The sequence below is a fragment of the Nilaparvata lugens genome, chromosome 13, assembly GCF_014356525.2.
Source record: "Nilaparvata lugens isolate BPH chromosome 13, ASM1435652v1, whole genome shotgun sequence".
Taxonomy (NCBI): domain Eukaryota; kingdom Metazoa; phylum Arthropoda; class Insecta; order Hemiptera; family Delphacidae; genus Nilaparvata; species Nilaparvata lugens.
The window spans coordinates 12799319-12816120 of NC_052516.1; the positions used below are offsets into that span (position 1 = coordinate 12799319).

Genomic DNA, 16802 nt, shown 5'->3' on the forward strand with positions numbered 1-16802 from the left:
CCCTTAGAGTTAAAATATTGCCAAAATAATTCTTAGTGCGCCTCTAAAGGGCCAACTGAACATACCTACCAAATTTGAACGTTTTTGGTCCGGTAGATTTTTAGTTCTGCGAGTGAGTGAGTGAGTCAGTCAGTCAGTGAGTGCCATTTCGCTTTTATATATATAGATAACAGCAGAAAATAATCTCAAATGAAGGAAAATCAAATCAGATCTGAGTTTTGCAATAAGAGGTGATGAGACTGAATAAAATTATACCAAGTAAGATTTACATCAAACTGTCGCAATTTATTAATTTATTTAAAATAACACTGAATTATTTATAGTAATTTCCAATCCAAACTGTATAGGCACTCCTTCCAAATAAAACCAATGCTTCCCATATTTATTCATTTATTTATCTCATTGACAATTACACATCATAATTATAATAAATATAATATGATTGGGAGAAGACAACAGGCATAGCCCAAAACTGTTTTCTCCCAAATTTTTACAAACAAATGTTTAAAAAAAGAATAAGGTTAAGATTTCACTTTCACTTCAAAAAGTCCAATTTCCACTTCAAAACTAATGACTAAACTAAAAATTTTGATATTTAAAAACTGATCAAAAACAAAAATATTTTACTCAAATCTCTATAAATTGGAAATTTTTGAGTAATTTTGCAAAATTATGAGCCACAAAAGAAACACAATGCAGACATTTTCAAGTGTGTATCTAACTTCAATTAATATTATGTAAATTATGCTGGACCAAGTCATAATATGCAACAACTTTATAGCTCTCAAATGAGTTAGAGGTACTGGCTTATATAATAGCATTGCCAGTTAACAATCATAATAATTATAGCTCCGACATTGGGAATTTCCCAATAACCTGTTGGCTGTAATTCGTTGGAAGCTGGTTATATAGTTTAAAGGCAAGTGGAACGTTTAATATAGATTCTAATAACTGATTTAGTAATAATAAAATTGTGCTACATTTGTTCTAATAACTGATTTAGTAATTATTTGTGCTACATTTTTTCTAAAATAATGGACTAGATTGACAAGACTGTAAACACTTTTGGTAGAGGGTTAGTGGGAAGGATATTTTTTAATATTCTTTCCGAAGAATGGACATTGATATGTCCAAAGCTCCGCCAATTTATGTAGATGTATAACAATATGATTATTATCTATAGTTATTATATTACGAATTGCTTTTTCATATCATATACAGTTCAATAATTATTTTCTTAGTCTATATCATGTAAATTCATCTATGATTTTGCTGTATTGTAAGCTATTGTATATAAGTGTATAAGCCAGTATATTATTGTAATCTACATAAATAAAGTACTCAATCAATCAATCAATCAACACTTGATTCTAATTTTGTTTCAGAATTGGATTCGTTTTTGAAAATAATAATTGTGAATGTCAATTGAGGATAATAATTGATAAAAAGTACGATTTTCAATAACTGATAATTATAGTAAAATTGTACTACATTTCTCCTCGGTTATTGTTTAACAAGACTGTGAACATTTGATTTTATTTTGTTTCAGTATTGGATGCGTTATGAAAATAATTATGAATATCAATTGAGGATAATTATTTATTTATTTATTTATTAGAACAGTCAAAAACACGATATTTGGAAAGAGAAACAGGCGATTGCCCAAAACTTCTTCAATTCCTTGATTTTGGCACATAAATAGTCCAAAGTGAGGTTAAGTTTAAAATTTCTGTTTTCACCAAAGATTAACACTCAGAGAATACGTATTCGAGATATGACTGATGAATTTTGAATTTCGAAGGGTTGATAAGATTATTGATGAAAGATTAAAATTTTAATAAACGATACTGTAATTTTGTTTAATTTTTTCTCAGATGGTATAGACTTGGTTAAGAAGACTGTAAATATTTATTCAAATTATGTTTCAGTATTGGATTCGTTTTTGAAAATAATAATATATATTTTGAATGCCAATTGAGGATGATAATTATTAGAAAGTTGAAATGTTAATAACAGATATAGGTAGTAATTGTGGTACATTTTCTCAGATATTATTCTTGATTGACAAGATTGTGAACACTTGATTCAAAATTTCTATCAGATTTAAATTCGGTTTTGAAAATAATTATGAATATCAATTGAAGATAATAGTTGTTGAAATTTAAAATACAATACCGTACACTTCTACAGTTTATACTATAATGTACTATCACAGATTCAAGACTATTTATTCAGTCTCTATGATACTTTATTGATTGATACAATAAGTACATAATCAAAATGATAGGGAGATATAAAATAACAGTAGTTAGAAGACAGCTCATTTATATAAGTACAAGATTCATAAATGAATTGCCTTTTGATCTGGAAGCAAAAATTAATTACAAAATACTAAAAAATTGGATAAGAGAAAACTATTTCTTTTCAATTGAAGGCATAATCTAATTTTTCAAAGCATATTTTAAAGCGTGGATTATTTTTTTTCTCTATTATTGTATAAAACTAGGAAACAACCAATGTAACTAGCTGATTGCAACTCTCACTAGCGGGCAAGGCTTGATTCCTTTTGCTTGTGATGCCGGATTACCATTGAGAATCTAATTATGATTTTGGTATTATTTATGCTTAATTTTTATTCTAATTATTTTATACTTTTGATTATAAAATTATGTATTTTCTTTCATTATGTTTTGAATATATATTTATTGTATGGCAAATAAATGATTTGATTTGAAAAAAATAAGGTAACCTTGTGCTATTCCTCTCCCAAATTCAGAGAAGGTTACACATAGTCCCAAATAGGTTAAGTCTTGTAGTTGTTCTACAAAATGTTCAGTACTTAATTATTTTTACAAAGTATATTTTTAAATTTGGATGCTTCAAAACCAAACATAAAAGACAAATTTTTCATTAACTCTATTGTAGTTTAGACACTGTGTTAAATTTGTGAATATTTCAAAAACACTGTTACCTAATTTTTTTGGTGAGTTGAGGTATGTATTTCACTCCAGAGGAGGAGCTTCATCAACCAGAAAACTACAACAAAATTATTATATTTATATCTATATTATTGGTTATTATATGAAAATACTAAGAAATTGTCAAAAATTGTTCTGTTGCTCTTGTATTTAGTTTTAGTTTATCAGAGGTTGACAATAGATAGATAGATAATAGATAAATGTTTATTTCCCAAAAAAAACTAAAACTACAACATCAATTACACAAAATATTAGATAAATTACAATATTACATACAATAAAAAACATTAGATACAATTAGATACATTACATACACAAAAAACCAGATTATATTGGTAGGAAATTTTATAACAAGCTACCTCAAATTTTGAAAAGTAATGATGATTTGAAGATTTTCAAAAAACAAATGAAAAAATATTTAGTTGATAAAGCTTTTTATAGTGTACAAGAATTCCTTTCAAACCTAAACTAGGTTGAACTACTTAGTGTTAGAATTATTATGTAATAACATGACTTGTCTTATACTCCATGACTGGAGTCTTTAGGACGTAATCTAAAAAAAAAAAAAAAATAGTTAGTTACAAAAAATTCTTTTAATTCGTCCTCTACTTGTTTAGTTTTTTCTGTGTGGAAATTGACCTACTCCACTATGGCGTACCATGTTCTAGAGTAGGTGTTGTTAGTTTTTTGTGCGTATTATCAATTAGTTAGTGTTTAGTAAGTCATTAGGTGGTTAGTTGTTATTTGAAATAATGGTTTCTATGTTCTGTCTTCCTTTGCTCATCAACCAATTGTGTACTATTGTTTTGAACTTTCTAGGATGATTAGTCTGTTTAAAGTTTGCAGGAAGTAGATTATATAATTTTGGTGCTAAATGATTGAAATGTCTCTGGTATAGTGCCTTCCTTGCAATACTGGTGATGAGAAGATTCCTGTATCTGGTGAGCAATGGTGTAACAACCGAAACCGGTCTTTATAACTATCAATAAATCTGTGGTTTTTGACAATTTCTTAGTATTTTTATGAATAATTACCATAATACCAACTTCTCAACTACACAAGGAGTAAAAATTTATATTATTAGTTATTATATTTATATTACAAAGTTATTAGTGTTTCGTCTTGGAAATCAACATCAATCAAAAATAAATTTTAATTTTTCAATTTTTATTTTTGACAGGAATTGCAAAAATGAAGATCCCTCCCAGCGAGCCTCTAGTGATTCCCATGTTGGAAATCGTTCGAGATTTGGAGTCTTTGAGAGTGAACGCCAAACTTAAAGATATCAAAGTCTATGGAGTGACTTCGTTTGTCGTGAAGAAACTGAAGTAAGCACCGACTATTTCCTATTTTATTCTCCTTCAGAAATTAATATAATGAGTAGATAAATACATTCTTATTTCAACCGAATCCACTTGCATTAAATCATAATGTGGTAGGAATAATTGGTGATTATAAGGTAATCTTTTATCTGATAAATGCAATAATACAATATATTTCAATATATTGTATTTATCCTATTATATTAAGCGAGAAATGTCTGTATTTATATATCTCGTTATTTATGTTTAACGGATCTCGAAAACGGTTCTAACGATTTTCACGAAATTTGGAACATAGTAGGTTTATGATATAAAGATTCGATAGCACTAGGTCTCATCCTTGGGAAAACTCGCTGAATGACATTAAAAGGATAATTCATCCTTGGCTGAAACAGCTGTGGATAGTAAAAAAGGTGAGTGAGTGAGTATGTGGAAAATCAAAATATCGCATCCCCGAAATTCATAAGATGACATATAGCCAGCTGTGAAATATGAACACGATCATTCTAGAGAATTGTGTTCTGTTTATAAATGAATAAAAATAACGAGCGAAGCTCGGTACCCCGATATTATTTATAAAATAGATAAAATTTTGAAATAAATAAAAAAAGAATCAGAATACAAATTATAAATATTAGTTTCGGTGATCACAATATCATCAGGTTATAAATATAAATTCGAAATGAGCTAGTAGTTATAATTTGTATTCTGATTCTATTAATTTCAAAGGGTAGGCTACTATAATTCTATTTTATAAATACAAGAAAGTAGCCCTGAATTCATACATTTTATGAAGATATATTTATATCATACTATAATATTTCATTTTTCAATAATTATTGTATTTCTGTGGTTTTTATTTCAAATTTTTTGCATTTTCAGAGTGGATTTGACGAAATTGGCAGTAGATATGACAGTGATGATACCCAACATGTATGTGACCGCTGAATATGATGTAGATGGCCGTCTGATGATTGTACCCCTCAGGGGCAAAGGCTTGTTCAAGGGAAATTTCAGTGAGTCTAGTTTTCTTTCAGTCTAGTATAGTTGAGTGTATCTAGTCATAGAGAAAATATCGCAAAAGAAGATATACCACGGTGTAGGTAGTTTATGTTCCAAATGTCAAGCCGATGTTAAGTGAAACCGATTTATGTCGACTAGTCTACTGTCAATTATTACTGTGTTGTTGGGAGTGTAAGAGTGTAAGAAGGGCACAGTATGAGAGACTACCAGCGTCACATAGCTTCACCAAAAACAACTACTAGGACTAGGGTTGCCACCTTTTTTTAAGAAAAATAAAGTACATTGGTAATAACAGGCCTAAAAAATATAGTACATTGGGTTTAAATAAAGTACATGTCATTTTTCTACCTGTATATTTAAAAAGTATAGTTCTTTGTGGCATTCTTATATACTCACAAGAATACACATTATTGACATGAATATCACTGATTACTATTAGAAACCATTATAATTATTCTCTAACAATAATGACTAATGATAGAATAATACGATTTATACAAATAAGAACATGATAGCTTGGAAAGTTATTGATTACATACTGGTATGACGAAAATAATCATAAATCATTAAAAAGATAAATTAATTTCATTTGTTACAAAGCACACTTTCATACAGCATAATTTTTTCAAAAATGGGGTTATCTAAATCGAATTGAATGATATTTATTAGTTTATTACTATTAAATTTTGCTGTAGTGTAAATATAAAATATTCTTTTACATTAATTTAATTTACACTTGGGGTTACTTTGTACCACCTCGGTGAAAACGAGAAAATCATTTACATTAAATACTACATGAAAGTCCTCCATTCATCTACTTATTTATGGCACTTCTGATACCTTTTAACAGGTTCCTGCTCTATCCTCAACATCTTGAATCCAAAGACCTTAAAGAGATATTGCATCTTTAAGGTCTTTGCTTGAATCTTCCTATTTGTCGTCTGCAGACGAATTCTAGCTGAACCTAGCTGAACGTGCTGTTCCAAACAGTCATCATTTTCAATTTAAAATGACAAGCAGGTGTTATTATTTGTAATATTCACTTTATTTTTTTGCTTTTTACTTATAACAATGAATCAAATATTATTATTACAACATAATATAATATTACTATTAAATATTATTTAATATTACATTATTTGTAATATTCACTTTATTTTTTTGTTTTTTACTTATAACATGCATCAATTATTAAACTGTCTCTTTTCGTTTCCAAGCAATCAAAATAATTAAATATATCTACGGTATATATAAATATAAAATCCATGCCTTGGTACAAAGTAACCCCAAATGCAAGTATAACTTTGTACTACTTTGTGTGAAATTAATAGAGTAATATTGCTCTATTGTGATTAAAAGTGGCTTTAATGAGTAGATATCATATTTAGCTTCCAGAAACATTACAATAAAAGTAATTAATGATGAATTAGTCCTTATTCTGTTGTAAAAATTCGGAAAAGTGGTACAAAGTTACCTCAATTGACTGTACTGCTTTGGCTTCCAACGTTTAAAATCTTCATATTAGCATTCATATCAATATACTTATGGTTTTCTTCTATCAAGTGCTCTATAAGGCTGATTAATGAGTAGTATTTTTTTTTATTTTAGAGCTTATTTTAGAGAAAAAAAACCCTTCCCACAAATGCTAAAGTGGCAGGGATAGAGAGTAAATATGAAACCACTTTATATAAATTCTTGAACTCATCAGCATCACATGCAGTGAAAAAATGTAGCCAATATTTAGTTTAAATCTGACAGTCTCCGCCACTCTACTAACCTAAAATGTTTTGATTTCCTCGTACTTTATTAAAAAGTACTTTATTAAGCAAAATAAAGTATTTTTGCGTACTTTATCTTGCCTACAAAGTATAAAGTACAAGACCTCCAAATAAAGTACAATACTTTATTATATAGTACGGGTGGCAACCCTAACTAGGACTATCAGCGTGAGTTAACAGTGACATTTGCAACTTATCTTCTTATGCTATCTTTTCTCCATAGTCTAGTTTATTTCAAATAAAATATGTCCTCAAAAAGTCTAGTTTCTAGATTCCAATCGAATCATACTGAAATGAAAGGAAAGAGATTTTGTCAGTTCCACATAATCTACAAAGAAATATTGAAAAAAGTTTTATAAATTTACAAATTATGTGGAATTGACAACAAATGTTTTTCCATGCCACAATGCTCAATATGTCAGCATTCCCATGGGCTCTCAGATACTTCAAGAAGACATAATTATAAAACTACAATAATCAGGTGTATGTATTGATAGCAATGTATCACACACATAATAATTGCCATACTTAATTTGCTGTTATTCAACATATAATAATAAATTATGACTTTATATACAACATTAGGAAACCTAACGGTAGCTTTCATCTATCACATAGGTACTACTGCAATTATACTGCAATTAGTAGGCTCTCCATTAATCGTTAATATACGGTACAATAATTGAGGTCGTTTCTATTGAATCAACTACCTAATAACTCGATTAACTTTATTCCTAGTACAGAATCGATAACAAACAATCAGAAACCATTCTCTATTATTTATTCTTTATTCTCATTTTTTCACAAACAAGCACATTATTGGAATCATTTCATTTCTTGATTCATTCATTTCTTATTGTAACAATACATTATCATAGATAAACGATAAGCATAAGCACTATATTGCTTGTATCTGACATTATTCAGTACCTATAAATAAAAATATAAATCCAAGTAAGTTACCCTTTTTAATTATCTTGATAATGGCATCATATAACCGGAACATGTTGTGAATAAACTATTTTAAATAGGGTACTTAGATTTGTATTTTTATTTATATTCAAGGGTAGTCCTAACAAAAAAGACTATTATTTAGTAGCTTCTGATTGATTGTGAATTTTCGGCTTTGAATCTTCATTTTAATTCAATACTATTGGAATTATTAAGATTTCAAGTGTTTCTTTTTTTGGCTTTCTAATAACATTACTAGATTCAAAATTGTTATAGTTTGTCAATTATTCTCAAGGAGTACGGTATTCTCGGACCAGAATTAATATGAAATGTGAATTATATTGCCACTACATTGGTATAGTATTGTGAACTGTAAAACTTACGACTTTAATATTATTAGCTTGTTAATTATTAAGGAGTATTTTCGGTCCAAAATTAGTGTGAAATTATAATATTATTGCTACTAAATCGGTATAGTATTGTGAACTGTGAAAATTATGACTTCAATATTATTATCTTGTTAATTAATAAGGAGTCTTTTCAGTCCAGAAATATGAAATGTGAATTTATTACTATTGGTAAAATATTTTGAACTGTAAAAAATTATGACTTCAATATTATTACAGTCCAGAAATATGAAATGTGAATTTATTACTATTGGTAAAATATTTTGAACTGTAAAAAATTATGACTTCAATATTATTAGTTTGTTAATTATTAAGGAGTATTATCGGCTAAGAAATATGAAATGTGAATTATATCTATTTATTTATTCACAATGCAAATGACACTAATGTAATAACATTGAAAGATAAAATAATAAGGTAGTCCTTGTGCTATTTTTCTTCCAAATTTATAGATGACAAAGTCCAAGATAAGGTTAGAATTCCACGTGTACAATTTTGATAAAATTTTGGTCCAAAATAAACATTAAAACTATAAATTTTGAATTTAGATGTCTTAAATTGATGAATTAATTAGAAATATTCCACTCAATTACCACTTTTAACGAAACATATTGAGTTATTTAAGAAATATTGCCACTACATTGGTATAGTATTGTGAGCTGTAAAAAATATGACTTTAATATTTTTAGCTTGTTAATTATTGAGGAGCATTCTCGGTCCAGAGATATGAAATGTGAAAATATTACCACTACATTGGTATAGTATTGTGAACTGTACAAATTATGACTTCAATATTAATAAATTTTAAATATTTCAAATTTTTCACAGCCAATTCGGAAGCAGACATTAAAGGTACAGCAAAAACAATTACTAACAAGAAAGGAACAGAGTTCATACAAATCAAAGACATCAAAGCTAAGATAAGAGTTGGAGACAGTGCTATTAAATTTAACAACCAGGACAGAGAAAATGCTGCTATCAGTAAGTATTTTATTAAAATTAATTTGAATTTATTCTCCTCTAAATGATTATTTGTCTGTGGTATGGGTTACTCCCCTATTCAATGGATAAAATTTATTTTTTTATTTATTTATTTATTAGATAGAGCGAACAATACAATAGTCGGAAAAGAAAAAACAGGCTATTGCCCAAAACTTCTTCAATTTCCTGATTTTGTCACAAATCGTCCAAATATTATGTAGGTTATGTTCACTTCAATTTCAACACCAAATCTTCAATCTGAAACTATGAATCAAAATGAAACAAAGAATTTTAAATTTAGATAAATTGATAATGAAACTTCAGTTAAAACAAAAACCAAACTTCAAATATAGCTACACTTTCACTATAGCTACAACAGCTGTAAAATGTTTCTAGAAATAGAAAGAAAAAGAAAAATCTTAGTACCCTTTTTGAAATATTTAATCACCCTTTTTAAATATTTTATTTTTATATATTTATTATTGAACGAAATTCCTAAATAAATGCATTCTCCATTTAATTCCATCTATTTTATTTTTCTTTCTATTTCTATAAAAGTAGCCCTATACAGAAAAGAGATAAATAAAATGTTTCTGAAATTCCTTTCTTTTAATTTTTACAGCTGAAACTGCAGCCAACTTTATAAACCAAAACAAGAGGGAGGTGTTAAGGATTATCTCACCGATAGTAGAGGAGACAAGTGAAGCATTCATCGTGCAATTTGGAAATGCGATATTTAGAGCAGTCCCCATGGCCGAGATGTTACCAGAATAAAATTGAATTTGGGAGGATTTTGCTCTAAATTTGATTCTCTAGTAACCAAATTTTAATAAGTTATGGTAAGGAAAAAATAGGTAGTCGTCATTATATATTTACTGGTATCAGCTATAAGTTATATTTACTGGCTTCAGCCCAGTCAGCACACAATGTCAAAATAACGGTTTTTTTACGTAGAAAAGGTGTAAAAATAAAATTGGAAACGTTTTTCACGTGGAATTCACGTAGAAATGTTGAAGTGAAAAAGTCATGAAATTCATAACGTGATTTTCACCCTACTATTTTCATACTTGAAAAACGTTAAAATGTAGTCATTGAAAAACGTTATTTAACGTATTTTTCTTAAGTTTTTTCTCGTAAGAAAGGGTGACATTTTTATGTAAAAATCACGTTAAAAAACGTGAAAAATTACATTTTTCACGTTATACTGACATTAAAAATTTCAAAAGAAAACGTGATTTTTTCGTTTGTGTGCTATCTGGGAGCTATGATATCTGACGAGGTATCCTCTATAGAAGCAATGGCAAAACAGATATTTGACAACGATGTTGTCCTATCTTTCCCCACTAACGTGGACCTCATTAAATAAAAGATTTGACAACGCTGTTATCCTATCTTTCCCCACTAACGTGGACCTCACTAAATAAAAGATCAATAATGTTCTTTTACACAGTAAAAATTCTTCTGATGATCTAGACTCTGGTCTTTGGATAGCAGTGACAAAACCCTTGAAGACACTAAAAAAACATTCCCTAAATTCTATTAAATTCACATCTCTTTAAGTAATTCAATATATTTTTAGGAAACAAGACTAATGGGTACCTATTCTATAACTACCATTATATCGTGGACTTCACTATAGAAAGATCTAAAGCTCTTTTTCACACAGTAAAAATTCTCTTCTATATATAAAGGTGCGTACAGATATACGCGCCGCGAACATGAGCAATTCACTTTTAATCAGCTGACTATATCTGTATTCTTACAGAAACGGTAAGATACAGATATAAAAGCTTGGCATCAGCTGATTAAAAGTCAATTTCTCATGTTCGCGGCGCGTATATCTGTACGCACCTTTAGATATAGAAGATAATTTTTATTGTGTGAAAGAGCTTTAGATCTTTCTGTAGTGGAGTCCACAATATAATGGTCGTTATAGAATAGGTACCCATTAGTTTCCTAAAAATATATTGACTTACTTAAAGAGATGTGAATTTAAATCTGTACGCATCTTAAGATAATCTAAATTTGAGAAAGCAGTGACAAAACCCTTAAATAGGTACACTAAAAAACATCCCTCAAATTTTATAAATTTCACATTTCTGTAAAAAATTCATTATTCTCTTTGGAAATTAATGGATATTTCTCACAACTGCCATTAAAACGTGGACCACACATTATAGAAATATCTAAATTTCTTTCGCACAGTAAAAATTCTTCTGATAGTTTAGACTTGAGAAAGCAGTGACAAAACCCTTGAATACACTAATAAATCATCCCTTAGATTCTATGAATTTCACATCCCTGTAAAAATTCTAATATTTTCTTCTCATTCATGCTGAAATATTATGGATATTACAGTTATAAAACAAGACAAATTTTGTCGATTTTCAAAATTGAAATCTGGCGCCACCCTGTCGGCCATTTTGAATTGTCACGTCACAAGAATCATTCATGTCGGTTACAGCAGACACTTGTTGTCAGAGTGTTTACATTACAACGTGAACGTGATATTATATTTTCCAGTAGTGTGTCTTATTTTACATCATTTACAACCAAATCCTCCGAAATTCCCAGTTTTCTAAGGTGAGTACATATTTAAAACCATTATCATCAACTGTTTCTAACCCTACACAGAACTCAAACCCCTATTTCCTGTACAAGGTTGTATCGGCTTACCTATCCTACATTATTTCAAGGCTGTTTATTCAAATTATTATCAAATATTACTAATTTAAATAATATTTTTCTAAACAACCCTCAAAAACCTCATAATAACACCAGAGGAATTCCGTAAAAACGTACTAAAAGGGAGGATTTGAAATCAACAAACAAAATGCTAGGTTAGCTCGTTAGGCAAAAGTAACCTACTCAGCTTACAATAATATTGAGTAGATAAGGCTACGTTTACTAAGCATAATTGTAATTAATTGCTCATTATTGTATTACCGCCAGTAATTGTAGCAATTATGTTTGAATTCTGTGTAATTTCTGCAGGAAAACATACGTTGCACTAATTTTGTGGTTATGATTTGAAGTGATAATTGATACAAGCTGGCTAGTTTAGCATAAATAATAAACAAACCCTATTACCGCCAGTAATTTATTGTAGCAATTATGTTTGAATTCTGTGTAATTTCTGCAGGAAAACATACGTTGCACTAATTTTGTGGTTATGATTTGAAGTGATAATTGATACAAGCTGGCTAGTTTAGCATAAATAATAAACAAACCCTATTACCGCCAGTAATTTATTGTAGCAATTATGTTTGAATTCTGTGTAATTTCTGCAGGAAAACATACGTTGCACTAATTTTGTGGTTATGATTTGAAGTGATAATTGATACAAGCTGGCTAGTTTAGCATAAATAATATAACAAACCCTATTACCGCCAGTAATTTCTGTAGCAATTATGTTTGAATTCTGTGTAAATTCTGCAAGAAAACATACGTTGCTTTAATTTTGTGGTTAGGAATTTGAAATATTAATTGATACAAGCTGGCTAGTTTAGCATAAATAATAACAAACCCCTTTTATTATAATATAGATTGTTATTACTCTATGTCTCTATGAATTACCAGCTTAATTAGGAATAGATTGTAATTGCAATATGCCTTTACAACAGTTTAATTTAAAAATAATAACAAACCCCTTTTATTATATAGGTAGTTTTTTATTACTCCATGACTTACCAGCTTAATTAGGAATAGATTGTAATTGCAATATGCCTTTACAACAATTTAATTTATCTAATTTCTATAAAAAAATATAGATAGCCTACTAATAATATTAATAGAAGATAATTAACTTATAATAAATCTTCTTCCTCAGAATGTGGATTACAGATTTTTCTTTATCAGAATTTCTTTTTCTATTTACTATTTTATAATTGGGTATTGATTTTTATCTCCATGTAGTGATTAACTGGTGGGCTACTTTACTTAATCTAGAAACAATATTATTGTCATTGTGTGGATGAAAAATTGTTCAATAGACTGCCTTTCTAATGAAATAATAGGAATCAATTTATCAAAATTATTGTCGTTTTGATGAGATTGTCAAGTTTTTCAAATTATTAATTTTGGGGCGTTTAAGAGATGTAGCCTGTCATATTTTTTTAAGCATGTTTCATTCTACTAACAACTTGCAATCAATATTTACATTCATTTCAAATTTATTTTATCGGGCCTAAAGTATAGTTAGTATGGTTCAGACCTTGATATGATTTATCAGAAGCTTATTATAATATTATTATCTTGAATCTTGGTGTGTAATTGTTAATAATTATGAATACGGTCGTAGTCTACTTGAAGTTATGTCTGATTGAAAATGAGCTGTAGGCTATGACTGGTTAAAGTCTCGAAATATTGAATTTTCTTGGAAACCTTTCATTTTACAGAAATTTTTATAAGAAGTAAAAATGTCAGGGATATAATTCTGCTCATAGTTACTTGGTTCAACTATATATTTTAGAAGTTTTAAATTCATAAAATATTTTGAACGTTCGAAATATTGAATTTTCTAGGAAACATTCCATTCTACAGAAATTTTTATAAGAAGTAAAAATGTCAGGGATATTATTCTGCATAAATAGATACTTGGTTCAACTACCGTATATATTCTAGAAGTTTTAAATTCAAAAATATTTTGAACGTTTCGAATTATTGAATTTTCTCAGAAACCTTTCATTTTACAGAAATTTTTATAAGAAGTAAAACTGTCAGGGATATAATTATGCATATAGATACTTGGTTCAACTATATTTATTTTAGAATGATTAAAATCACAAAATATTTCTGTAAGTTGATCAAGTATTTTCTTCAAGAATGGGTAACTTACTTGAAATGTCTGAATTCTCAAGTTTATTAACTCACAGGAAAATTTAAATCCTTTCAAAAATTAAGATGTATGGAAAAATCTTACATCAGTGTGAATAATTATTTATTGTTATCTTATTGTTCCATCAATACGAACAGTTTTGGGTTATCCTGTTGATTCTCTCCCAATCATTGATTTGATATTGTGATTATGGAATGAAATAAATAAAAATATACTTTGCTTTTGTAGATTCTTTGTTGGGCATAACAATTTATTGACTTTATTTTTGGGATTCGATTCATCTCTGGTTTTCTTCTTCATTGTCTTGTTGAGTGTTTTGAATTTTGTTCTTCTTCTCAATGATAGATTTCTTAATAGATTCATTGTGTTGTGCTCACTCTCTCACTCTCTCTCTCTCTTTGCATTTCTGCTCATGGGTCTTTTCTCTCTACCAGATTCATTGTGTTGTGCTCTCTCTCTCTCTCTCGTGTGTTAATTGGAAGGATATTTTATATCCTTCTAAAAGAATCGACTATTATTTGTTGAAACACCGCCGTTTTATGAAGTTACATCACATTATTATATTATCGTTATTCTAATTGCATCCAATCTCTATTCTCATTGATTAATTATCTATACTTTGTAAAATTCGTTGATAATTAGCATTACCGTCATTTAATGTAAATTAGTGTATAAGCCAGTAAATATTGTAACATACATAAATAAAGAAATCTAATCTAATCTAATCTCTCTTTGCATCTTTGCTCATGGGTCTTCTCTCTCTCTACCAGATTCATTGTGTTGTGCTCTCTCTCTCTTTTCATTTCTGCTCATTGGTCTTTTCTCTCTTCTTCTCTTATTCTTCTCAACTCCTAGTCTTCTTCAAAACTCTATTGTTAATCAGTTATTTATTTATAATTTATTCTTTCCCATCATCATCTTGGTGTAATTTTTGACTACTTTATTCTGGGTCTCTATTCTCACTATATAGGTGTCTATTCTTCTATTATATTTCAACGTATTTCTATGTAATAGCTCTGATTGTCTTCAGTTTTTTTTCTAAGTAGCTATTTTTGGGGTTCTTTGCTTTGTTTTGTGTTTTATCATATTATATTTATTTCCATTTATTCGCCAATGTTTTGTTGATTCTTCTCTTCCTATTTGTCTATATTTGAATTGTACTCTTCTATTCTCATCTTCCTCATTTTGCTTACATCTTTTGGTTTTTTCTCAGTAATAATTGTTGTATCACTTCTTATTTATCAGTTTCGTCTTTTTCTTTTCATTTTCTGTAGTCGTTTGAGTTGTTGCTTTTGGTTTCTTTTCAATTTAGTTTGGATTTGTTTCAATTTTATTACATTTTTTGTTCATAATTTTTGTTTCAGCCTTCTGAAGTTACCACCCATGGACTGTTATTTTTTATTTCTGTGGAGCTCGAAGAGAACTGGAGGGAAAAAGTAGGGAAAATTGTTTTCAATTGGAGAAAATCTGGGAAATATTAGTTGTGTGTGGAATTTGGACAATTTTTCGTATTTATTTTTGGAAAAATTGTTATTCCCAATGTGGTAAATATTTATGGTTAGGCCTACCCATTCTATAGAATAGTGTTTATTCCAGTATTAATTCAGTTTCTTGTCTACTCTGACATATAATAATTAGAAATTAATTAATTAATTCGAATAGTGTTTATTCCAGAATTAATTTAGTTTCTTGTCTACTCTGACATATAATAATTATAAATAATTATTAATTCATTAGCATTTGAATAAATTTAATTTCTCAGTAGTTGAGAGATATTTTACAAGGAATATTTTCCTGAGGATGATGCTCACATGGGCCCAAGGCTTGTGCGTAGAAAATAAGGAGCACGTTAATAACAGTTGAATTAGTTTACAGTTGTAGGTATTTTATCTCAACTACTCCCTGACTATTTTAGATTCGTTTTGCTCCTATTTTTTAATTAATCTAATATTTATTGTGCTGAGAATGATGCTCACATAAGCCTACGGCTTGTGCTTGGTTTCCCAACCGAACCACCGGAAATATTCCAGTCTATCAGATTATCGATTTAATAAAATGTTCAACATAATAATAATGATACAGAGTGATGAAAAAGTCGCAAAACTCAAACTATAGTACTTTTGAGGGTTTATTTTCGCGATTTTTTCATCACTTCATATTAAGAAATTCTTGGTTGATCAGCCATTGTAAATATATTCACGTTTTCATATAGTTTATTTTTGTTTGCATTTGGAAAAGTCTCTCATGAGTTGATACATGTAATGCAGTAATTCAATATAAATAAAAAATGGGTATTGGATGATAATTTTATTTAATTTTAATAAGAAATCCTTCTTTCTATCAAATATAAATCACAATCCTTTAAAATTATCCTACGAAAATTACTAATTATTATGTGACAGAGTAGCCTTTATTTAATTAGAGTCTTCTAGTTGTCAATCTTCATTACTCTTGTAGTGTTAGTTTTTCTTAATTTTCCCAATTTTCTCTGGTCTTTTCCACTAGGTATGTCTTCTTTCTAGTCT

The 16802-nt window shown here is 28.6% G+C and overlaps 1 protein-coding gene across 1 annotated transcript in view; it reads left to right on the plus strand.

Annotated features, from left to right (window-relative positions):
• LOC111049707 (circadian clock-controlled protein daywake-like) overlaps positions 1-15708 on the plus strand; it is a 28444-nt gene extending 12736 nt beyond the window's left edge. Inside the window, exons 3-7 of the mRNA XM_039439849.1 lie at positions 4159-4306; positions 5183-5316; positions 9288-9440; positions 10063-10279; positions 15642-15708. Coding sequence (XP_039295783.1) covers positions 4159-4306; positions 5183-5316; positions 9288-9440; positions 10063-10214 — 587 coding nt within the window. The 3' untranslated portion in view covers positions 10215-10279; positions 15642-15708. The remainder of the gene's footprint in view (positions 1-4158; positions 4307-5182; positions 5317-9287; positions 9441-10062; positions 10280-15641) is intronic.
• Positions 15709-16802: the final 1094 nt, after the last annotated feature.